This window comes from Euleptes europaea, chromosome 6 (genome assembly GCF_029931775.1).
Source record: "Euleptes europaea isolate rEulEur1 chromosome 6, rEulEur1.hap1, whole genome shotgun sequence".
Classification (NCBI taxonomy): domain Eukaryota; kingdom Metazoa; phylum Chordata; class Lepidosauria; order Squamata; family Sphaerodactylidae; genus Euleptes; species Euleptes europaea.
In genome coordinates, this window is record NC_079317.1 from 4,554,041 (window position 1) to 4,578,831 (window position 24,791).

Here is a 24,791-nt window from a genome sequence, read left to right on the forward strand (position 1 = left end):
TCCCCTAATGACTGCTCATTAAGAGCTTGATTATAGCTGGATTTTAATGCACAACACAAATGGGTCGCATTCTTCCTTTAGGGCCCCCGGAATATAGGCACAAATTTGGCTTTTCATGTTGTTTTCCTTTCTCTACAACAAATTGGCTGGAAGTAAACTTCTCGGTGAAAAAAAAGTGTATTTATTTTTTAAAAGATCTGCAAAAGAGGAAGAGCCAACAAGAGATGGATTGACTCAATAAAGGAAGCCACAGCCTTCAATTTGCAAGATCTGAGCAAGGCTGTCAAAGACAGGACATTTTGGAGGACTTTCATTCATAGGGTCGCCATGAGTCGGAAGCGACTTGACGGCACTTAACACACACACACGCACACACATAATAAAAGTTACCGGTGCGTGATTATTTGTGTGATGGGTTCAAGACCGGGCACACTCCCAAGAGCACAGTGCATCTCTTGCCTCGAAAACCCTATAGGGTCCCCCTAATTTGGCTGTGACACAACAGCACCTTCTGCCACCACAGCCCCCTTACAGCAATAGGACCAGGGGCTGCGGCTCAGTTTGTAGAGCATCTGCTCGGCATGCAGAAGGCCCCAGGTTCAATCTCCGGCATCTCCAGTTAAAGGGACCAGGCAAGTAGGTGATGTGAAAGACCCTTTTCTGCCTGAGACCCTGGAGAGCCGCTGTGGGTCTGAATAGACAACACTGACGTCAATGGACCAAGGCTCTGATTCAGTATAAGGCATCTCCATGTGTTCAGGACAGTAATAATAGGATTGGGTAGCAAAGAAGAGAAGGAACTTGTAGGATCAAACCAGAGGTCCATCTTATCCCATTTTTCTGTGCAGTTTCCGCGACGCTTCTGAGCAAAGGTGTTGGCCTTTTTTCCCCCTACAGCCGCCTTCAAGCACAGAGGGTTTGTTTCTAACAGCCGCCAAGGACCTCTCCCCATCTTTTAAGCCGTCTAGGCCAGAGGCCCTGGCATCTTGTGGCAGCAAATCCCCCAAAGTATGCGTTACCCTCGCGTAGCACTTCCATCCGCCCTGGCTAGTCTGTCTATCAGCTTCATTGGATGACCCAATTTATTCATTAGAAATATTGTTATACCACCTTTACCCCTAGTCAGGGTCCTCAAGGTGGTGCACACAGAAACATCTGAACCATTAAAAACCACGTTGAAAGCAACAAAATAATTTAATGAAAACATGTCAATGAACAGCACCAGAACCAGGGGAATGCCAAACGAAACAAAAAAGACTTCACCCGCTGGCGAAAGACACCAACAGAGGAAGGCAGATGCGGGAGGGGCCGTGGCTCAGTGGCAGAACCTCTGCTGAAGGTCCCAGGTTCAGTCCCTGGCATCTCCAGTTAAAGCAGTGGTTCCCAACCTTTTTTGGACCAGGGACCACTAGGACTTTTTTGTTCGGTGCAGGGACCCCAAGGTTCAAAATAAAAATTCAGAGAATTTGAAAATAAACTTTAAACTTAATGCCTTAAACTTAAGACATTAAACTGAGAATAATATTTGAATATATATATTTTTATAATAGAGAACTTTTAATTGAAAATATTAATTCATTATGGGTTTATAACTTTGTTTCGCGGACCTTAATTTAGTTCTCGCGGACCCCTGGGGGTCCGTGGACTCCCGGTTGGGAACTAGTGAGTTAAAGGGACTGGGCCTTACTACTTTACATGAACACACATGAAGCTGCCTCTACTGAATCAGACCCTGGGTCCATCAAAGTCAGTATTGTCTACTCAGACCGGCAGCGGCTCTCCAGGGTCTCTTTCACATCACCTACTTGCCTAGGCCCTTTAACGGGAGATGCCGGGGGTTGAACCTGGGACCCTTCTGCATGCCGAGCAGAGGCTCTGCCACTGAGCCACAGCCCCTCTCCATGGCTCTCCAGGGTCTCAGGCTGAGGTCTTTCCCATCATGTACTTGCCCGGTCCCTTGAACGGGAGATGCTGCCGGGGATCGAGCCTGGGACCCTTCTGCATGCCGAGCAGAGGCTCCGCCGCTGAGCCCCGGCCCCTCCCCAAGAGGGCCAGTCGATGCGAAAGACCCCTGCCGGAGCCCCCGGAGAGCCCCTGCCCGTCCGAGCGCACCGCCCTGCCTCGGCTGGACCGGGGGACGGATCCAGTCTCCTGGATCCAGCCTCCCCGGAGGGGGCGTCGCAGCGCTTTGGTGCCCCGACCGAGCAGGCCCTGCCTGGGGGGGGGGGGCTCGGATGGGGGAGGCAGCCTCCAAAGGGGACCAGAGGCGGCCCCAAGGACGGACCCGAAAGAGCCAGATCCGGCGCAGGGGGCAGCCCGGCCGCTTGCTTGCATGCCTGCCTGCCCGGAGAGAAGGCAACCTCTGGGCATGCACAGAGCGCCCTCCGCCCGGAAGCCGCCTGGTGGGCAGGGCGCTTGGGGCAAGAAGCGCCGGCGGCGCTTCTTGCCCCAAGCGCCCTGCCCACCAGGCGGCTTCCGGGCGGAGGGCGCTCTGTGCATGCCCAGAGGTTGCCTTCTCTCCCCGGCCCCCCTCGCCCGACGCGCCGCGCCGCCACTCACCGCCGCCGCCGCCGCCTTCTGCGCCTCCACCTGCGAGCGAAGCCGCTGCAGGGCCCTGGCCGGCGCCCAGGGGAGGGGAGGGGAGGAGAGGGGGGGCCAAGAGGCGCCTCCCAGCACCCGCCCTGCAGCCCTTCGGCCTGGGGAGGGACAAGGAGCCCGCAGAGGAACGACGGAGCAGCGCAGAGGAGGAGGAGAGTGGCTTTTACATGCCGACTCTCTCCACCGCTTAAGGAACAATCGAACCAGGGCTTGCAACCACCTTCCCTCCCCCTCCCCAAGACAGACACCCTGGGAGGGAGGTGGGGCTCAGAGGGCGTGACTACCCCAAGGTCACCCAGCCGGCTTCGTGCGGAGGAGCGGGGGAAACCAACCCGCTCTCCAGATCGGAGCCCAGCGCTCCGAACCACTGCTCTTAACCGCACCGCCAGGCTGGCCCTGCTGGATCGGACCGGGGCCCGTCAGGTCCAGCAGTCCGTTCTAGGAAGCCACAACCAAGGCGACCGCAGCCGCACCATCCTGCCTGTGTTCCAGCGCACCCAGAATAATAGGCCTGCTCCTCTGATACTAGTATCCATTTTGACTAGTAGCCATGGATAGCCCTCTCCTCCATGAACATGTCCACTCCCCTGTTAAAGCCTTCCAAGTCGGCAGCCATCACCACATCCTGGGGCAGGGAGTCCCACAGTTTAACTATGCGTTGTGTAAAGAGATATTTCCTTTTACCAGTTTTGAATCTCTCACCCTCCAGCTTCAGCAGATGACCCCACGTTCTAGTATTATGGGAGGAGAAAAGCTTCTCCCTGTCCACTCTCTCCACACCATGCATAATTTTATAGACCTCTATCATGTCTCCCCTTAACCGCCTTCTTTCCAAGCTAAACAGCCCTCAGTGTTTTAACCGCTCCTCATAGGGCAGTGCTGCCCTTGATCATTTTGGTCGCTCTTTTCACCTTCTTAAGCTCTGCAATATCTAGAAAGCACATAGGCTTTTTGCAGCCTTCCTGGCAGAGAGGTTCTCATGGGCAGCCCTAGAGACACTGACTGGTAGGCACCCAAGAAGACATTTATGCGTCTCTGCACCATCCAGTGCTCCAAACACTGCAAACATTTTTCCAGCACGGACGTATCACAGCTGCAGGGAAAATACGAACCCCTCACAACCCCAAACCAATTGTATTTTCTTGAAGGGCGAACTGCTGGATCCTTAGCTGCAATTTGTGACCATGTCAATCCAACAGCAAGTAGAATTCCTTGTTTACCCTCAATGAACGAAGGCAGACAGAATCAGGGACAAAGGGATACTTTAATGGGGGAAACAGAAAAAAAGGACAGACACAGGTAGGCTTGAGAGGGGAGTTAAAGGAGATTCCCTGTGTTTTATTAAACAATACTGCATCGTATAGATATATTTATACCATACCTCTGGGAAACAGCCCACAGTGGGGGGAAATCCAGGCTCTGCCCTTTCGCCCGCTCCCCTTGGGTACGGTATAAATAAAATATGTGTCCATGAAGATGTCAAAGCAGCATTTTAAAACTTCCATAAGCAGATTCTTGGACATCACGCTCTGAAAAGGCTTGTCTGGTTGGCAGCTCTGGAGTTGCTGGGTCAGCTCCGTAGAGCAGGGAAGTCGTTCCAGGGAAAGGAACCACTTTTGACCTCTTCTCCAGTGGGCCAAATCCCATGGCGAGAACGGGGACCCAGCCCAAAAGATCCGGCCAACTCTGGAGGTCTCACGTGTGCCCAGGCTTTTGTGGACTGGTCACGACAGCCGCCACATCTGGACTGCGCTGCATCAGGAAGCACCAAGACCCAAGGGGACAAGCCTTTCGCCTCTTTCCCCCGGCAGCTTCCAAGACCACCGCACACATGAAGCTCCAGACACACACATTCCCTGACAAACTCAGTTTCATAGATACATTTGATCTACCATTTCTATCCAGACTCCAAGAAAGTTTCCTGATTTCCTCATTGAGAGCCCTGCTTGCATTTCCACAATGTACGCTTATTGTTTTGGGTAAATACCAAACCTTTCTTTCATGGCCAATTCCTCAGGCACGACTCGTTACAAAATACTCTCGTACAAAATGGCGCATACGCCGGACTAGCCAACAACCCGCCCGCCCCCTTCCCCCATATAGAAACATTTTCGTCTGAATATGTGCTACATCTAAGAGGAAAAGGACAAACGGATGCCGAGATCTTTGTACAATTGTAAAAAAACCCCCCAAAAACCCCAAAGCCCTCCCCAATCAGAAGCTGTTCGACAACCTCCATCTGCTAAAAGTTAAGATACAACACACCACCCTAGCAGCAGATTAATAAATAAGGATTAAATAGTCTTATTTTACAAACCCACAGAGGAACAGTTACATTTAAAAACAAAGCAAAACACCATACTGGAAACTTCTCCTGCTGTTGACCCCTTGGAACGGGGACATTTGTGGAGCTTGCGTAGGAGACATCCCCGGGGGGGTCACGCGCCCCAGAAGCATCTCCCCTTCACCATCAACAGTTCTGCCTTTGGCAAAAAAACAAACACCTGTGTTTAAAAAATAGGCATTGCCATATCAGAGAAAAACTAGAAGAACCGGTAGCCCCCAGGCTTTTAGTGGAGCATGGAGAGAAATCATATGGCACTTTTTGACTCGCATTTGGGGGGCGCGTCCCGCAGGTCCGGCGAACAAAAAAGGGCCCCGTCGTTTCATAGCTTTTATTAAGCAAGCTTGACAAATAACCAACCACATAGTGGCAAGTGGGCACAACAGCTGCTTCCCACAGCTGCGAGACGCACACAAACGTTTGGCTCCGGGTCCTGAGGGTCGGGTTGTTGAGAATATCGTCATGGAAAAATGCGGGGCTGGGGGGGGGGGGGGAAGCGCCCCAGAGTCGGGCCTGTACAGAGTTTCCTTGAAGGGCTGATTCCCTTCGGCGCCTGTGTTCCTTGGCTTTGCTGTCCGAGTCGGGTTACGGTTGCCTAGTAACTGTTCTCGTGGCCTGCCAAAATGTAGAGGTTGCTGTGGGCGGCTGGGTTGTCCGTTGGTCTGCTTTCTAGCACCACCACCCTGCAAGGCAAACACAGGAGAACATAAGAAAAGTCCTGCTGGATCAGACCCAGGCCCATCAAGTCCAGCAGTCTGTTCACACAGTGGCCAACCAGGTGCCTCTAGGAAGCCGTAAGCAAGACAACTGCGGCAGCATTTATCCTACCTGTGTTCCTCAACACCTAATATAATAGGCATGATCCTCTGATCCTGGAGATAATAGGTATGCAGTCTTAGTGGACCACAAACTGAACATGAGTCAACAGTGTGATATGGCGGCTAAGAAGGCCAATGCAATTCTGGGCTGCATCAATAGGAGTATTGTGTCTAGATCAAGGGAAGGAATACTACCACTGTATTCTGCATTGGTCAGACCTCACTCGGAATACTGTGTCCAGTTTTGGGCTCCACAATTTAAGAAGGATGTTGACATGTTGGAGTGTGTCCAGAGGAGGGCGACCAGAATGGTCAAAGGTCTGGAATCCATGCCCTATGAGGAGAGACTTAGGGAGTTGGGTTTGTTTAGTTTGGAGAAGAGAAGGTTGAGGGGAGACATGATAGCCATGTTTAAATATCTGAAGTGATGTCATGTTGATGAGGGAACTAGCTTGTTCTCGGTTGCTCCAGAGACTAGGACACGGAGTAATGGATTTAAACGAATAGAAAAGCGATTCCACCTAAACATTAGGAAGAACTTTCTGACGGTGAGGGTTGTTCGACGGTGGAATGTGCTGCCTCGGAGGGTGGTAGAGTCCCCTTCTTTGGAGGTCTTTAAGCAGAGGCTAGATGCCCATCTGTCAGGAGTGCTTTGATTGTGGGATCCTGCCTGGCGGGGGGAGGGTTGGGGTCACTGGGGATGTGGGGGGAGGTAGTTGTTAATTTCCTGCATTGTGCAGGGGGTTGGACTAGATGACCCTGGTGGTCCCTTCCAACTCTATGATTCTATGACTAGTAGCCATGGATAGCCCTCTCCTCCATGAACATGTCCACTCCCCTCTTAAAGCTTCCAAGTGGCAGCCATCACCATATCCTGGGGCAGGGAGTTCCACCATTTAACTATGCATTGCGGGAAGAAATACTTCCTTTTATCAGTTTTGAATCTTTCACCCTCCCACTTCAGCAGATGACCCCGCGTTCTAGTATTCTGAGAGAGGGAGAAAAGCTTCTCCCTGTCCACTCCCTCCACACCATGCATAATTTTATAGACCTCTATCATGTCTCCCCTTAACCGCCTTCTTTCCAAGCTAAACAGAACTAAGTGTTTTAACTGCTCCTCATAGGGAGGGGCCAGTCAGCGGGCTGGCTAGGCCGCCCCCTCCCTCAAGCAACCGCTCCAGCCCACAGAAGTTCCCCTACCCAGCAGGTGCCAGCGCCCCAGTCCTGGCTCCCGGGCCATCTTCTGCTACCTACAAGGACACCTGAAGGGCATATATGCTGCTATCGCAACAGGTTTTGACTCCTGGGAGTGAAGGGGAGATGCAGCTAGATTCGAGTCCAGGAGCAGCTCAGAAACTAACAAGATTTTTTTGGGGGGGAGGGTGAGCTTTTGGGGAGGGAAGGGCAGCGTGGAATAGCCCAGTCCTCAGGATGTGGTGATGGCTGCCAACTTGGAAGGCTTTAAGAGGGGAGTGGACATGTTCATGGAGGAGAGGGCTATCCATGGCTACTAGTAAAAATGAATACTAGTCATGATGCATACCTATTCTCTCCTGTGGAATGCAGGCAGGACGGTGCTGCTGCAGTCATCTTGTTTGTGGGCTTCCTAGAGGCACCTGGTTGACCCCCGTGTGAACAGACTGCTGGATGTGACAGGCCTTGGTCTGATCCAGCATGGCCTTTCTTATGTTTTTATGATCTCGTCAGATCTCAGAAGCTAAGCAGGGTGGGCCCTGGTTAGTATTTGGATGGGAGACCACCAAGGAATGCCAGGGTTGCTGTGTAGAGGAAGGCACTGGCAAACCACCTCTGTTAGTCTCTTGCCATGAAAACCCCATAAGGGGTTGTCATATGTCAGCTGTGACGTGCTGGCACTTTATACACACACGCACCCCACTCCTCCACATGAGCAGAGGAGGCTAATCTGGTGAACTGGATTTGTTTCCCCACTCCTACACACGAATCCAGCTGGGTGACCTTGGGCAAGTCACAGCTCTCTTAGAGCTCTCTCAGCCCCACCTACCTCACAGGGTGTCTGCTGTGGGGAGGGGAAGGGAAGGCGATTGTAAGCCGGTTTGATTCTCCCTTAAGTGGTAGAGAAAGTCGGCATATTAAAACCAAAGTGAACCAAACATGCGCTCAATTTGCTGTTCCAATTGTCACCCAGTGCGCTTGCTGGTCTCCGTATCCACGGTACCCCTATTCAGTACAAAACTCTCTGGGAGGACCGCCTCTTGTTTTTTCAGCCCCCCCCAAGCTGAGCACTGGTGTGCTATGCGCACACAGACTGCGCACGGCCCCATAACCTGCTGCTCCCATCCGGAGCCTGTCTGCCTTTGCCTGCTTGGAATGCCGCAGCCCCACCCAGAATGCCTCTGCACCCCTGGTGTGTTTGTCAAAGAGATTTACTGGGATGTTACAGGGGCCAAGATTACGGAAAAAACTTTTGTGTGCGAAACAAAAGGCGACGCTGCTGCCTTGAACACATGAAAGGGCCCGGCAACACACACACACATACATACCAGGGGCTGGGTTTTTCAGCAGCAGCAGAAGAGGGGTCGTGGCTCAATGGTCGAGCCTCTGCTTGGCATGCAGAAGGTCCCAGGTTCAATCCCCGGCATCTCCAGTTAAAAGGGACTAGGCAAGTAGGTAATGTGAAAGACCTCTCCGCCTGAGACCCCTGGAGAGCCGCTGCTGGTCTGAGTGGACAGTACTGACATTGATGGACCAATGGTCAGATTCACTATAAGGCAGCTTCATGTGTTCCCACTGGAGGGAGATGGTGGCAGGATGAGGGGGGCAGACCCCTCATAGACATTCATGGCTCCTTCTCTGGACTTTCAGCGTACATTAGAGAGCTAGCATGGCGTGGTGCTTAGCGTGCTGGGTTAGGGGGATCCAGGTTCGAATCCCCACTCTGCCACAGAAGATTGCTGGGTGTCCTTGAGCCAGTCACACACACTCAGCCTCACCTACCTACTGCTGAATTACAATTAATAATGAAGCTCAAGACTATGCATTCTCTGGGACTTAATAGAGAACTGGGATTCCTGTCTAATTACCAATGTTGATTTCTCCACCACTACTACCCCTCTGCATATTACGCCTCATCCAATGACGCCTGCTAATGTCATTCACTTGCTTTTTACATTTACATTGCAGTTGTGTGTCTAATTCACTCGTCTCTACTTAAGGATAGATGGACTCACATTCTAGCTGTATCTGAAGAAGTGAGCTGTGGGCAATGAAAGCTCAGACCCTGCCAGAAATTTTGTTAGTCTTTAGGGTGCTATTGGACGCCTACTCTTTTCTACTGCTAGTGACAGACGTAACACGGCTACCCATCGTGATTGACCTCCCAGGGTTGTTGTTGTGAGGATAAAATGGAGGAGGAGGAGGGCGTGAGCCGCTTCGCCCCTCCCCCTTGGAGAGAAAAGCAAGGTATGAGTGAACTAAATAAACAAATACATTAAAAGGGCGGATTATTGTCTTCTCGGATTACCTGTCCGAGCCCAGTAAGCGGAAAACCCTGGTTTCGTCCGAGATCTCCTGGGTGACCTGCAGAAAAGACAAAAAGGCTGAACGGTGAGACAAGGGGCTGGTGGAACGCGAGGGCTTTTTCTGCCCGAGACCCTGGAGCGCTGCTGCCGCCCGTCACGGCAGACAGTACAGAGTCAGGGGGTCCGGCTTGGTATGAAGGCAACTTTTATACGTTGCATCAAAAGGCAAATTCTTCCAGAATCTTATTTGCGACATATTGGAAATCTCTCACTTCTCCAAATATGGCCGAATGGATCAACAAGGGGTACTCAAAGAGCCGTTAACCATGAACACGGAGGTTTCGTTTCAGCATCGCAACTGATGGACCTCCCCTCAGTTAATTTGCTGTCCCCATTATAAAGCCTTCTTCTGCATGCAAAGCAGATTCTCTTCCACCAAACTACTGGCTAATGATAATTACGGAAATGCCCACATTATAGGGGAGGTCCCAGACTACCCTTGATCGGCATGCTGGGCCCATGAAGAAAGAGAAGCGAATGATAACTAGTAACAATTATTTTTGCATTTATGTATCGCATAGAGGCTATATAGTTAGTTATAAGGTATTTTGCAGGGTTTCTATGCTGTTACATGCTGATGACACTACATTATTGGCAGAATATAGTGAAGATTTGAAACGACTACTGCTGAAAGTTAAAAGAGAAAGTGCCAAAGCAGGACTACAGCTGAACATCAAGAAAACAAAAGTAATGACTACAGGAGAATTACACAACTTTAAGGTTGTGTGCGTGTGTGTTAAGTGCCGTCAAGTCGCTTCCGACTCATGGCGACAATGAGGAAAATTAAGGTTGACAATGAGGAAATTGAAATTGTTCAAGACTTTCTATTCCTTGGCTCCACCATCAACCAAAAGGGAGACTGCAGCCAAGAAATCAGAAGGAGACTGAGACTAGGAGGGGAAGCCATGAAGGAGCTAGAAAAGATTTTGAAGTGTAAGGATGTGTCACTGGCCACCAAGACTAGATTAATTCATGCCATCGTATTCCCTATTACTATGTATGGGTGTGAAAGCTGGACAGTGAAGAAAGCTGATAGGAAGAAAATAGATTCCTTTGAAATGTGGTGTTGGAGGAGAGTGTTACGGATTCCGTGGACTGCCAAAAAAACAAATCAGTGGGTTATAGATCAAATCAAGCCTGAACTGACCCTAGAAGCTAAAATGACTAAACTGAGGCTATCGTATTTTGGTCACGTCATGAGACGACAACAGTCACTGGAAAAGACAGTCATTCTAGGAAAAGTTGAGGGCAGCAGGAAAAGAGGAAGACCCAACAAAAGATGGATTGACTCAATAAAGGAAGACACAGCCTTCAGTTTGCAAGATCTGTGCAAGGCTGTCAAAGATAGGACATTTTGGAGGACTTTCATTCATAGGGTCGCCATGAGTCGGAAGCGACTTGACGGCACTTAACACACAACTATGCTGCTACATTGTTATTGCTGCACTAGAAGGATACCTTCTCAGCTGGGTCAATCTAGATCAGAGGTCCCCAACGTGGTGCTGATGGGCGCCATGGCGGCCACCAACACCTTTTCTGGTGCCCGCCAAGTGTTTTTAGGAAGTGCATGGGGCCAGATAGGGCTATTTGCCCAGCAAGGTTTCTGACTGACATGGGGAGATTTGATCTTTTTAAAATGTTGCTTTGACAGCAGCACAAATATCTGCACTGTGTTACCGAAATCCAGTGTGGCAATCATTTTGTGGCTGTTTCCATCTCCTGTGGCAGCCGTTTTGCGCCCACCATGCCATGTCATAATGCCCAATGTGCCCACAGGATCAAAAAGGTTGGGGGACCCCCTAGTCTAGATGTACTCAGGAAGTCCCAGAGTGGTGGCAGCCGGTGACCAAGGTGCTTTCCAGGGAACCCTTGGCCATAACAACTGGGACTCCTGACAACGGTGCCTCATCAACTCTCACCTATGGAGGTACACTTTCCCTGCATGTCAGCTTCTATCTTTGGGCATTCCTGAGCACAGGTTGGTTTCTGTTTCGTGTAAATTCCCCCAAAAGGAAAATAAAACCACCATTCTTCCACTTCCCCCTTTTAGGATTGAGCTCTGATAGTATGAAATCCAAAGCAAAGTTAAGATGGTCGTGCTGTGAAATTGTACAATGTAGGGAAAAAAACAGCACTGTGACCAGAACGGAAAACTTACTGAAATCTAAACACTAGACATCAGGCACAGCATGCAACAATACTTATACGTTTACTGAGTCATAAGAATGAGAATATTCAGGTAGATAGCTAGGCTACTATTTAGGATGTTATATTCTCATTCTTATGACTCAGTAAACGTATAAGTATTGTTGCATGCTGTGCCTGATGTCTAGTGTTTAGATTTCAGTTAAGTTTTCCGTTCTGGTCATAGTGCTGTTTTTTCTTCCTACATTGTACAAAATCCCAGGCAAGGGGGGGGAAAACAGCCCATAAAACCCAGGAGCGAGAAGGGGAGACTTACCTCGTCGGATTTGAAGCTCTTGCCCTGCATCCCGTGCTTCCAGAAGGCCAGGACGCTGTCTTGAAGGCACACTGCAGGGGAGACACAACCCAAGGCCCACGGCGGTCAGCGGGGCCCTTGAATGCAGGGCGGCACAACATCCTTGCATCGCTTTAGACACGTGCCAGGAAAATGCCCTGAAAATGGTGGGAATGCGCCTGGAAACGTGGCCTGAAGCAGGAGAGGTTTTACGCTGCCCACTCCTGGCGAAATTTCATATCTCTTGGCGGGGGGCAGAGATAGGGCTGCTGAGAGGGAAGTCTTGGAACGGAATGTTGACTTACCCATGAGCACAAAGACTGGGACCGCCAGCTTCTTGCTTATTCTCTGTCTGGAGCATTCACATGTATCTCTATTACCTGATCGCTGTTCCCTGTCTAGGGCAGGAGCCCCCAACACTGTGTCCATTGGCACAACCGTGCCTGCCGACACCTTTCCTGGTGCCCACCAAGTGTTTTTAGAAAGTGGGCGGGACCAGGTGGGGGCCTGTGCCAGCAGAGCTTCTGACTGGCCACTGGAGATCTAACTTGCTGTGCAGATTTTTTCAAAAGCTGCTTTGGCAGCTGCCACAGCACAAGGATCTGACCGTCAGTCGTGCAATGAAGCTGTGTGTCTGCAAGAAAATGTTTTAAGCTATATGGTCATCTTAACAGGCATCCTATTAAACAGATTTTCTGCTTGAAATGTTGAAGAGTTACTATCAGAGTTATGCATGGCCTCACTCCCTGACATTTTGTGGTTGGCTCCGCCTCCTCTAGCAGCCATTTTGAAGAAGAACAAGAGGCAGCGGCGGCAGCGCTGGGTATGTTTAGCCTGAATAGGAGACGACTGAGAGGGGATATGATAACCAAGTACTTGAAGAGCTGTCATACAGAGGGTGGTGCCAAGTTGTTTTCTATTGCCCCAGAAAGTCAGACCAGAACCAACGGGTTGGAATTAAATCAGAAGAGTTCCTGTCTAGACATTAGGAAGAATTTTCTTACAGTTAGAGCCGTTCCTCAGTGGAACAGGCTTCCTCGGGAGGTGGTAGGCTCTCCTTCCCTGGAGGTTTTCAAGCAGAGGCTAGATGGCCATCTGTCAGCAAGGCTGATTCTATGACATTAGGCAGATCATGAGAGAGAGGGAGGGCACATCTGGGCACGGAGTAGGGGTCACTGGGTGTGTGTGTGGGGGAGGCAGTTGTGAATTTCCTAAATTGTGTAGGGGGTTCGACTAAATGACCCTGGTGGTCCCTTTCAACTCTAAGATTCTAGGATTCTAGATCGCAAAGGTCCATCATCCCTTCTCCTGCCTCTCTAATGTTTTTTTTAGTAGCGGTTGTGTGTGTGAGTGAGTGAGTGAGAATACCGGTCAGGACTGCAGTGTTCGGGATGGGGGGGACTAACCCTCCCCCATGCCTTTCTGCTAGTGTAAACGGCCCCCTGAAGCAACTTTTTGCCCTTCATGGGAAACATATAGGTTTAACCACCCCTCACCCTTGCAATCTGGACCCAATTCAGGCTTCACAGTAGCTGTGAAGAGAAATGTAAAGGGACAGGAGACCTAATCTTGGATTTCAAATCTTCTGTCTCCTTTTGGCAATCAGGAAAGTCCATAGATATTTGAAGGTAGTGGCTGGAAGAAGAGTTTGCTCACCTACGGATTCAATGCAGAAATCAAAACTCAGCTCAGAGGCCAGCTTCTTGCTCGACTTCAGCTTTCCTAGCAGGTTCACGATCTTCACAAATCCTCAAGAGAAATGCCAAAAAAAAGAGAAACAAATCACTTCAATGGCAAATGACAATGGAGGAAACGGCCCAGGGGTCGTGGAAACAGAATCTCCGGAGAGTTTGCAGGGCTTTGTGGGCGCTACAGAGTGTAGTTTTTGTTAAAAGCTTCCAATTGAGGGTGGGTCTCACCCATGGACAAACACCGATCTTTTGTCCTTACATTTAACTGTCACATGAACACACATGAAGCTGCCTTCTACTGAATTGGACCCTTGGTCCATCAAAGTCAGTATTGTCTACTCTGACCGGCAGCGGATCTCCAGGGTCTCAGGCAGGGGTCTTTCACGTTACCTACTTGCCACGTCCCTTTTAACTGTAGATGCCGGGGGATCTCTGGGTAAGTTTATCCAGAGTTGGCCTTTTATCTGAACTTCCGCATAGGAACATACATTTTAACTTATTTATTTATTTAAAAATATTTATTAGAGTCCACCGCTCTTAACCACTGCACCACGCTGGCTGAACACTCTGTCCCCATGCTTGTTGCTTGAGACTCTTTCACTGGAGATGCCAGAGGCTGAACTGGGACTCTTACCAAAAATGGGGAGCTGTGTACCACTGGGCACCTGACAGTAGCAATGGGGTGTAATAGAGAAGGTAGTGCTTATGCCATGAAGCATTCATCAGTCAAAACCAGCACCCTAAACTGTGCAGGATGAAAAGTCCTTCAGAATTAGACCCCTTTCGAAGAGGAGGTCTAAGATTCAGCGATCTGTGGAGCACTTCTGCCTCGCTGAGAAATTCAGTGATCTGGATCTTGCCACTTCGGGGTGCTCTCTTCGCGAGAAATGTCAGCGAAGCCAAGACCGGCTGGTAAATCAAGTTCTCTCTGTCACTATACTGCGCCATAAAGAAATGCGGACAGACCAACGTAGGCCCTAACTGAAAAAATCCTCATTTCTGTAGCACCTCAGGCATGCAAGCAGGACAGTAAAACCACAGAGGCGTAACTATATAATTAGTGCTTTATGGAACGTTTATAGCTTCCCTACATATTACCGTTACTAAAGCCCATCACAGCCTGGGATGTTCTCGCTTGAAGGATAGTCTCACCCGGCATGAACCTGTTCACCAATGGCGCTTCTTTGGATCAGTATCATTGTGTCCCCCCCTCCCTCCTTAATGTGGATAAAACAGCCACGGCTCAGTCAGCCTTTTCGATAGCGGTGCCGGCCTGAATTTTTAATATTCCTTTAATGTTGAGGAAAACATGCAAAACAGAATTATTCAGAAGGACTTTTGGCAAGTAGTTATGCCTCTGTGCGGTTTTTTAAAATATTTGTAATTTAGTACAGTTAACTGCTCTACCAGAGACCACGGAGAGATGCTGCCAGAGTAGACAATATTTATTTATATTTATTAATTATTTCAATTTAATACCCCGCTCTCCCCAGCCAAGACCGGGCTCAGAGCGGCTAACAAGGGAATAATATCCCATATAATCAATAAAACCATTAAAACAACATTTAAAATACCCCTAAAATTATGTAAACCAAATATCCTAAAACTACTTAGGTGCCTCTAAGTGTAAAAAATTACAACTAGGCGAGCAGATGGACTAAATACAACAGCAGTGACCTTGATGCACCAAGGGTCTGATTCAGTATAAGGCAGCTTCATGAGTATTTGGGGGAGGGGCTGTGGCTCAATGGTAGAGCTTCTGCTTGGCATGCAGAAGGTCCCAGGTTCAATCCCCAGCACCTCCAGTTAAAGGGATCGGATAGGAGATGATGTAAAAGACCTCCGCCTGAGACCCTGGAGAGCTGCTGCCGGTCTGAGTAGACAACCCTGACCTTGATGGACCAAGGGTCTGATTCAGTATGAGGCAGCGTCATGCGCGTTCGTGTGCTATTGTGGTCTTGGGCTGCTTTTAACTACTACCACTGGCACCTCACTGGAGAAAGGTGCCCCAAAAGCGATTTAAATAAAAATTAACCCCCTCCACCCACACAACCACTCACAGGAATAAAAATGTAAATGGTTGATAAAATTAAAGATATATTTATTGGTGCTTCCAGAAAGAATAAATCCTTTCTTACATTATACTTCAGTATTTATTCTTAATCCAAACCCAAATTAACATTAACATTGTTCATTATCTTTAGTAAAACACATGCTAAATGTGCAAGGCACATAGATTAGCATGGGGCCCCTATGCTCATGAGCCCCCCCAAGCAACTGCCCAGCGTGCCCACATGTTAAGACGGCCCTGTGTGGGCCTGATAAAAGATTTCTCGAGGGGCCGGATCCAGCCCGCAGGCCTTACGTTTGACACCCCTCTTCTAAACGTTCCAGCAGAGAGAGACATAAAAATAAACGCCGCTGTGCCAGGCGGGCTTTGTCATGTCTGGTGACTTACTGTCCAAGCACACGAGGACGGTGTCTCTCTCCAGCTGTGTGACGTGGATGGCGTCCAGCTGCTGGCAGCCTAGGGGGGAAAGAAGCACAACAGGCAGTATTCTGTCCTCCCCCAACTGGCTTCCCTGCTCCCGTCTGAGGCCATTCAAACGGCTCGGACCATCATTGTTACAGAAGAGTTGATCGGGATCGCAGAAAGTGTCATCGGCTTTGCTTTCTTTCACCTCGGAAGGCTGGCGTTTAGGGAAGCCGGCAGGGGGGTGGGGATCTTACCAGCAGTGGGGAAGGCCTAGCTCAGCATCGCAGCATCACACTTCCGGTGTTCACCAGAAATGATGTTGTCACGCTGCCAGGCCAAACCAGGCACTCTGGTACTTGGGCAAACACTCTATGGCAGAAACTGCTTTTACCATAGAGTTTTTTGCCCAAATGCCTGAACATTCTGCATTGCCGGCCAGGCGATGACATCACTTTCAGTGTTGCCCGAAGTGACGCTGTTGTCAATATCACAGCCACGCCAGGATAGGGCTCCTCCCACTGCTGGTAAGCCCCACCCCCAGCCAGCTGATTGGCAGCAGGGGTTGGGGGATTCCCCACCCCCCGCAGGGGCTTGGCAGTCCTACGTTCAGCTCCTCTTTGGTTAGTTTTTACTGGTGACTACCCCCATAGAATCACAGAATTGGAAGGGACAACCAGGGTCATCTAGTCCAATCCCCTGCACAATGCAGGAAACTCACAACTACCTCCCCCCCCGACACCCCCCCCCAGTGACCCCTACTCCATGCCCAAAAGATGTGACTTCTCTTTGAAGGTGATTTCTCTCTGAAGGATCTCAGATTCTGGAGCGTATGGGCAAAAGTCATGCATGCTAGAAAAACAGCCAATCTCCTGCTGCTCTGCTAAGGGCAACCCTTTCCCTGCGGCTTTAGGAGCCGTCCTTTGACACAAGAGGGTCTTCAGCAAAGTTCTCATGGTGGGTGATGATGCCGGGGAAGAAGGGGAAGGGGAAGAAGCTGCCAGGGCCCCAAACATGGGGGCCACGTGGCAGCTTGACAACAGAAACGTGTCCTCCAATTTTCAATCTCGTCTTTGCGCCCACAAGGACTAGAGACTTGCCGACACAAAAGGAAATGGTCGGAGACTGCCCGGATGTTTGTGGGCTGCGAAACGCAGAACGTGCTGGCCATTATGACAAGAAGCTCACCTGCCCCTATTTCTGTAAACCACGAAGAGGCAGAATTCAAGTTGATCGTCTCAAACTGAACAACTTGGTTCGGGTCGGCCCCCCTGCTGATCGCAACGCACACCATGGGGTACTCCTGTTCTGGGATCACCAGCATTTCGAACACATTCAAGGGGCTTGGCAACGGGAAATCAAAGTGCTGGAGGGAAAGATCAGAGAGAGGTGAGGTCGAAAAGCGACCAGCCCATTTAAAGATCTGGTTTCTTCAAAGATGGCCGTCCCGCACATTGCTTCAATCGGCATCTCTTGACTGTCACCAGTGGCCTTTTAGCCGTCTCGCGACACCTATGACCACATCTAGCACAATCCAACACATAATCTGAATTCAAACCAATGTTAACTACACTGCCCTAATAAAAAGGTACATAAATACATGAGCCAGGAACACGCCCTAAAGGCCTTCCTGAAAGGAAGCTCTTTGCTAGCCACAAGGCTGCTCGTCGATTTGCTTCTCGGGGGAGAACTGTGGGACAGAAGGGCCACCACAGAAAAGGCCCTGTTCTCCACCTTTCTCTCTCCAAAGGCCCAGGGGATTAAGCCATGCCGCCGCTGACCATCGTAGGATAGAGAAGACCAGCACCTTGGACTGGGTCCAAGAACAAGTGGCGGGCAGCCGTTTGTGAAAGGGAAGCAATTCTTACTTGAAACAGCTGGCACACAGACATCTTTGTTCCCATGAAAGCAATTACACATCTGGGTAAAGCAGAACGGCAGAGGAAGCAGGTAAAACACACCTTTATCAACATGAATTTCTGCATCGGTTCATACCACTGAAGCAAAACGATTCCTGACTGCAATGCTCCGCAGAGGTATTTATGGCCGGTGTACGGGTTTCTTACTAAAACAAAAAACAAAAAAACCTGAATAAACCTGAAATATTATAGCTGATTTGGTTAAACTCATGAGCTGTTTGCATTTTCTCTCCAAACTCATCCAACTGAACGTACAGTTCTGAGCCTACCCCCGCCATCTTTCTCTCCTGTTGCTTCCCCTTAAATTCCTCAGTCTGGGGCTCTGAGAGCCAAGCGTGGCCCTCCCTTCCCCCTTTTCCCCTGTGAGGCTGAGAGTATGCAGTTGGATCCAAGCTTTATGGCAGTGGGGGGATTTGAACCCGAGTCTCCCAGACCCTAGTCAGACATTCTAACCACTGCACCACCCTGGCTCTAAAGGGGCTGACTAAGTTCACAATTGTAGTCAAAGTGCTTTTTTCGGACCCTGGTGAAAGGAACAGCAGATTTTCTCCCCAAAGGACATTTAAATTGGGATAAAATAGTAGGTGGGCTCCCAACACAAAACCAAAACAATTGAACTCCCAAACACTGGGTAAGTCTTGCAACAATGAAGACACAGATTTGATTTATTTATTTACATCTCACTTTTCTCCCCAAGGGGGGGACCCAAGCAGCTTACAATGCTGTTGTCCCCTGCTCTATGTTATCCTGACAATGACCTTGTGAGGTAGGCTAGGCTGAGAGCGACTGGCCCAAGGTCACCCAGTGAGTTTCCACGGCAGAGTAGGGATTCGAACCTGGATCCACCACTCTAACCACTACATACTTATCTTATAGCGTTAAGATCAACAGAAATATCACGAGTCATAAAAACAAAAGGTTGCTTTACCAATAGCAATAGTGTATTCAGCACACATTCATGGAACAAGCAAGCGATTCTCTCATTTCAACAGAGAACAGCTCCAAAAACGTTTACAAATGACTCCTTTTAAGCAAAAATTGTTCCTTTGAGGTTATGCCCTAGTGGCAGCTGAGCCCAGAAATGTCTGACAATCCACCTTCGAAGACAGAACAGATGACGTTGCGATGGGCCTCCCCCCATCTGTAAGATTTTCTGCCAGTCCTGGGAAACATTCAGGGCTTCCGTCTCCTCCAGACCCCAAGGAGGAATCCACAGGCGCATTGTTCACAGACTTCAAGTACCCAGGGATATTAGCACGTCTGCTCATTTAGAACACTCAGCTGTTTCTAAGAGATGCTCATTCTGGATAATGGATCTCCGGAGATTCTTGGGTTCTGCTACACCTTTGCTTACAAGGAGTGATTCCCACACGTCATTGAGACGGTCCTTTCTTGAAACAAGAGGATGCTGTAAAATATCCGTTATGTATGTAGCTGGCTCCTTGGATGTGCACTAGAGAGAAGCAATCCTGGGGTTTTTTTTATGACTCATCTGCATGTGATTTTCTCCTGCTGGCACTGAAAGCACAGTCTTGCTGACTGCAAAACTTTCAAGCAATCCTGGGATGGGCAGAATCTCACACCTATTTCTGAGAAGGGAGCCAGCGTCGTGTAGTGGATAAGAGCGGTGGTTTGGAGCGGTGGACTCTGATCTGGAGAACCGGGTTTGATTCCCCACCCTTCCACATGAGCGGCGGAGGCTAATCTGGTGAACTGGATTTGTTTCCCTACTCCTACACACGAAGCCAGCTGAGTGACCTTGGGCTAGTCACACTCTCTCAGCCCCACCTACCTCACAGGGTGTCTGTTGTGGGGAGGGAAGGTGATTGTAAGCCGGTTTGAGTCTCCCTTAAGTGGTAAAGAAAGTCGGCATATAAAAACCAACTCTTCTTCTTCTTCCTCTCTCCTGCATCGGCCAGGCTTTTAGCCAGCGGGAGAGAGACTGCAGCCGGAAGTTGGCCAGAGCCCGGTTTCACAAAAGCGGGGAGATTTCCCAGCGGATCGTGCCAGAGAGCTGAGGAAAGACAGAGCAAGCTGAAGACTTACCTATGCAACACTTATGGCACCCTTTCGTATCCGGGATCTTTGTGGTTAAGGCAAACTTCCTGGAACAATAGAAGAAAAAAGAGGGGAATGAAACCCAACCTAGACATTGTTTTACCAGGTTGATAATTGCACACATTTTACATGGGAGACATACACAGCCCAGTATAGCAACCTGAGACAATCTTACCAGATGTTTGTATAATTGGTAATATATTGTACAACCTATATAAGAACATAAGAAAGGCCCTGCTGGATCAGACCAAGGCCCATCAACTCCAGCAGTCTGTTCACACAGTGGCCAACCAGGTGCCTCTAGGAAGCCACAAACAAGACATGCCTGGTCTGATATATATTGTCTGTATATGTATATACATATCTATAAATATGTGTATGTTTTACATGGGTTTCAACTGACCACTGAGGAAGGCTAAACAGGCCGAAACGCATCTGGCATGTGGTTATAGATATCAACCTTAGGAAATGCCATTGTGCTGTTTTAATGTTTTAAAAATAATTTTTATCTTGACACAGCGCTTTAAAGGTGATCAGGCAAAGTCCTGATCGGCAGGGCTGCTTCTGCACCACTTTTAATTAGCTCCACAGAAGAGAAATAGGAACAGGAAGGAGCACATGAACACATGAAGCTGCCTTCTACTGAACCAGGCCATCGGTCCATCAAAGTCAGTATTGTCTACTCAGACCGGCAGCGGCTCTCTGGGGTCTCAGGCAGAGAGGTCTTTCACATCACCTACTTGCCTAGTACCTTTAACTGGAGATGCCGGGGACTGAACCAGGGACTTTCTGCATGCCAGGCAGACACTCTACCACTAAGCCACGGCCCCTCCCCCAAACAGAGCAGTTCCTCAGTGGAACAAGCTTCCTTGGGAGGTGGTAAGCTTCCCTGGAGGTTTTTAAGAAGAGGTTAGATGGTCATCTGTCAGCAACGCTGATTCTGTGACCTTAAGCAGATGATGAGAGGGAGGGCATCTTGGCCATCTTCTGGTCACTAGGGGTGTGGAGGGGGGAGGTAGTTGTGAATTTCCTGCATTGTGCAGGGGGTTGGACTTGATGGCCCTGGTGGTCCCTTCCAACTCTATTCTATGACTACCTAGAGAAAGGTGAGTGAGGGGAGAGATGACAGAGGCCTATAAAATTATGCATGGTTTGGAGAGAATGGACAGGCAGGAGCTTTTCTCCCTCTCTCGTAATACCAAAACGCGGGGGTCATCTGCTGAAGCTGGAGGGTGAGAGATTCAGGATGGACACAAGGAAGTACTTCTCACAGAAAGGTACTAGCTGGATATTAGGAAAAAACTTTTACAGTAAGAGTTGTTCGACAGTGGAATCGGCTACCTAGGGAGGTGTTGAGCTCCCCCTCACTGGCTCTCTTCAAGCAGAGGCCGGACAAGCACTTGACAGGGATGCTCTAGGCCAGTGGTTCCCAACCTTTTTTTGACCAGGGACCACTAGGACTTTTTTGTTCGGTGCAGGGACCCCAAGGTTCAAAATAAAAATTCCAAGAATTTGAAAATAAACTTTAATCATAACTGTTAGTTAAACATTAAACTTAGAATAATATTTGAATATATATATATTTATAATAGAGAACTTTTAATTGAAAATATTAATTTATTATGGGTTTATAACTTTGTTTTGCAGACCTTAATTTAGTTCTCGCGGACCCCTGGGGGTCCACGGACCCCTGGTTGGGAACCAGTGCTCTAGGCTGATCCTGCATTGAGCAGAGGGTTGGACTAGATGGCCTGTATGGCCCCTTCCAACTCTATGATTCTAAAACCGGCATGCACACAACCCTCACCAAGGTTTTTAGATGGGCATCAGTTCAAAAATCCCGGCTCCAGGAACCTCCATATCTCTGCACTGGAAGGACACCCTTTTCCCCACTGTTCGGTTCAACGGGCAAGAGTGTCTACGCTTACCTGGGTAATATCCTGTCAGGGAAGCGATGGGTCTGAATGTGAGCAGCAAGTCCTGTTTTTTTGGCTTGTTCGAACAAAGCTATTAGGTTGTGGGAGTAGAGCTGGAATGTTTTCCCTGTAACAAACAAAACATGAGCTGTCTCAAAATCTTACACAAGACAACGATAACGTGTCAAAGTAAAAAGGAAAAAAAAGTAAGAAAGAGTGGGAAAGATTACCTTCTAAAAGGACAGCCCCCAAATATCCAGAGAAGTCCAAGCAGAGAGCAAAAGACAAAACAGAGTTACTGGTCACTTTCATGACATTACCAAGGCGATCTACTACTGAATTCAACATTTCCTCAAAGGGAACCCACTGGGTATCTTCCAAACCATCTTAAGCGTCCCAGCTTATTTCGTCTGAGGCAATCCACATACCTGAGAGCGACATCAAGGTATTGTTGATCACATACAGCCACGTACATCTCCGTGGAAACAGCTGGAGAAAGAAACAAGGGTGAGTGAAACAAACGTGGAGGGGCTGTGGCTCAGTGGTAGAGCCTCTGCTTGGCATGCAGAAGGTCCCAGGTTCAATTCCTGGCATCTCCAATTAAAGGGACTAGGCAGGTAGGTGATGTGGAAGACCTCTCTGCCTGAGACGCTGGAGAGCTGCTGCCGGTCTGAGGAGACAATACTGACTTTGATGGACCAAGGGTCTGATTCAGTATAAGGCAGCTTTGTGTGTTCATGGAGACTCCAGAAACTAAAAACATGGATCAGTCATTCTTGTGTCAGCAAAGTGCCATCAAGTCGCAGCCAACTTATGGCAACCCAGCAGGGTTTTCAAGGCAAGAGATGATGAACAGAGGTGGTTTTGCCATTGCCTGCCTCTGCATAGCGACCCTGGACTTCCTCGGTGGTCTCCCATCCAAGTACTAACCAGGGCCGATCCCGCTTGGCTTCTGAGATCTGATGAGATCAGGCTAGCCTTGGCCATCCTGGTCAGGGCCAGTCATTCTTAGAGCTGTACAAGTTCCATGGCATAAATGTACTATGTAAACATGGGACAGAGAAATGTGAAAATTTCAACTGCCACTGCTTCAGACAAAGCAAAACTCTAGTCTTTATGGCTGTCAAAAACAACACTGAAACACAATGGTAAATTCTCACAGGGAGGCTTTAATTCTCAATGCCTCTATCATTCTTAAGCTTTAGAGGGCTCTGCTCTCCAGAACTGCTGTAGGGTGTAGCAGTAGGGTTGCCAGAGGTCCCTCTTCACCACTGGCGGGAGGTTTTTGGGATGGAGCCTTAGGAGGGAGGGGTTTGGGGAGGGGAGGGACTTCAATGCCATAGAGTCCAATTGCCAAAGCAGCCATTTTCTCCTGGTGAATTGATTTATATTGGCTGGAGATCAGTTGTAATAGCAGGAGAGCTCCAGCCAGAACCTGGAGGTTGGCAACCCTTGGCAGCAGGAAGGAAACAGTGGATTTCAGTACACTTCATGGCTGGTTCACCTGGACAAAGTTCAAGAACCAGATTAAAACTTAGGCTGGGGAAGGTTTTTGCAGACTCTTATCCCAGGGGGGTGGAGGGATGGAAGACAGGGCAGGTCTTTTCCTCTCAGGCCCAAGCGCCTTCTGTGTTACAAAAGAGGGGTGCCCCTGAGGATCTTGGTCCAATCCTTCACCAGAGAACCTGGTCGACTGGGCTCAGCCCACTTGCTGAGGACCTGGGCCTTCCTGCCCCCACCTCTGATGTGCTGGACAGGCCCCCCCTACCTGTTCCATGGTGGCCTCGTGAAGCTCATTGAGGTTCAACGTATAGATGCCCTCTTCGGTTCCGAAGATAATATATTGATCTGTAATATGGGGGAAGAAAAAGCCGCTTAGCCCAACCTTTTTGGAGGGCGTGGGGCACCTTTAGAATTCTGACACAGCACGGTGGGCACAGCCACAAAATGGCTGCCATATCTTACCTTCACTCACAAGGAAGATCCTTGTGCTGTGGCAGAGGCTGCTGCTCAGGCAAGGTTTTTACAAATCCAAATAGTCAAATCAAATCTCCAATAGCCAATCAGAAGCTCTGCTGGGCAAAACCCTACCTGGTCCCACCCATTTTGTAAAAAAACACTTGGCAGGCACCAGGAAAGGTGTCGGTGGGCGTAGGGTTACCAGTGCCAAGTTGGGAAATACCTGGAGATTTGGGGGGCAGAGCATGAGGAGGGTAGGGTCTGGAAAGGGGAGGGACTTCAATGCTATAGAATTCAATTGCCAAAGCAGCAATTTTCTTTTGGGGAACTGATCTCTGTCACCAGGAGATCAGCTGTAATAGCGGTATTTCTCCAGCCACCATCTGGAGCCTGGCAACTTAGGTGGGTGCCATGGTTTAGTAATGCAGCAGGAAAACAGGTCCTAAGAATGTAAATCAAAAGCCATCTTACCTTTTGTGTCTGGGTGTATCCATGAGGTGGCACAGTTGATCTTCAAAGGGCAGCCATCAAAGACCTTAGAGAAGCATGCCCCCATCTGCAGAGGGAAAGACCAATCAGCCAAAGAACAGAGGCACGGTGCACCGAGGGACTACACGGGCCACCCAATGGGGAAAGCTGTGCCTCTCTGGGACCATTTCAGGTCAGAAATACAGCATGAGAGAGGGGAAAGCTTAAGGCCCCTTCTCCATGCACCACGGTCTCGATCCTGAAAAATCCACGACCCACACGAAGACAAACATAATGATCTAGTTTGGCCCTTAGTATGTGGCTCATGGCCGAGGGAAATATCAGAAGCCAGAGAAAAGCCAGAGTGGGATTTAGAGGGCAGGAATTGGGAAGGGGCTGTGGTTCAGTGGAAGAGCCGCTGCTTGGCATGCAGAAGGTCCCAGGTTCAATCCCCCGGCATCTCCAGTTAAAAGGACCGGGCAGGTAGGTGATGTGAAAGACCTCAGCC

The 24,791-nt window shown here is 49.3% G+C and overlaps 1 protein-coding gene across 2 annotated transcripts in view; it reads right to left on the minus strand.

The window, feature by feature from the left end:
* Nucleotides 1-5,510: 5,510 nt before the first annotated feature.
* MAP4K5 (mitogen-activated protein kinase kinase kinase kinase 5) overlaps nucleotides 5,511-24,791 on the minus strand; it is a 101,012-nt gene continuing 81,731 nt past the window's right edge. For both annotated transcript variants that reach the window (XM_056850692.1, XM_056850691.1), the window contains 12 exons: nucleotides 24,287-24,371; nucleotides 23,625-23,704; nucleotides 22,285-22,345; nucleotides 21,869-21,983; nucleotides 19,929-19,987; nucleotides 17,925-18,028; nucleotides 17,152-17,329; nucleotides 15,949-16,017; nucleotides 13,456-13,548; nucleotides 11,782-11,852; nucleotides 9,263-9,318; nucleotides 5,511-5,625 (listed from right to left, as the gene is read on the minus strand). In XM_056850692.1, the coding sequence (XP_056706670.1) occupies nucleotides 5,538-5,625; nucleotides 9,263-9,318; nucleotides 11,782-11,852; nucleotides 13,456-13,548; nucleotides 15,949-16,017; nucleotides 17,152-17,329; nucleotides 17,925-18,028; nucleotides 19,929-19,987; nucleotides 21,869-21,983; nucleotides 22,285-22,345; nucleotides 23,625-23,704; nucleotides 24,287-24,371 (1,059 nt within the window). In that variant the 3' untranslated portion in view covers nucleotides 5,511-5,537. The remainder of the gene's footprint in view (nucleotides 5,626-9,262; nucleotides 9,319-11,781; nucleotides 11,853-13,455; nucleotides 13,549-15,948; nucleotides 16,018-17,151; nucleotides 17,330-17,924; nucleotides 18,029-19,928; nucleotides 19,988-21,868; nucleotides 21,984-22,284; nucleotides 22,346-23,624; nucleotides 23,705-24,286; nucleotides 24,372-24,791) is intronic.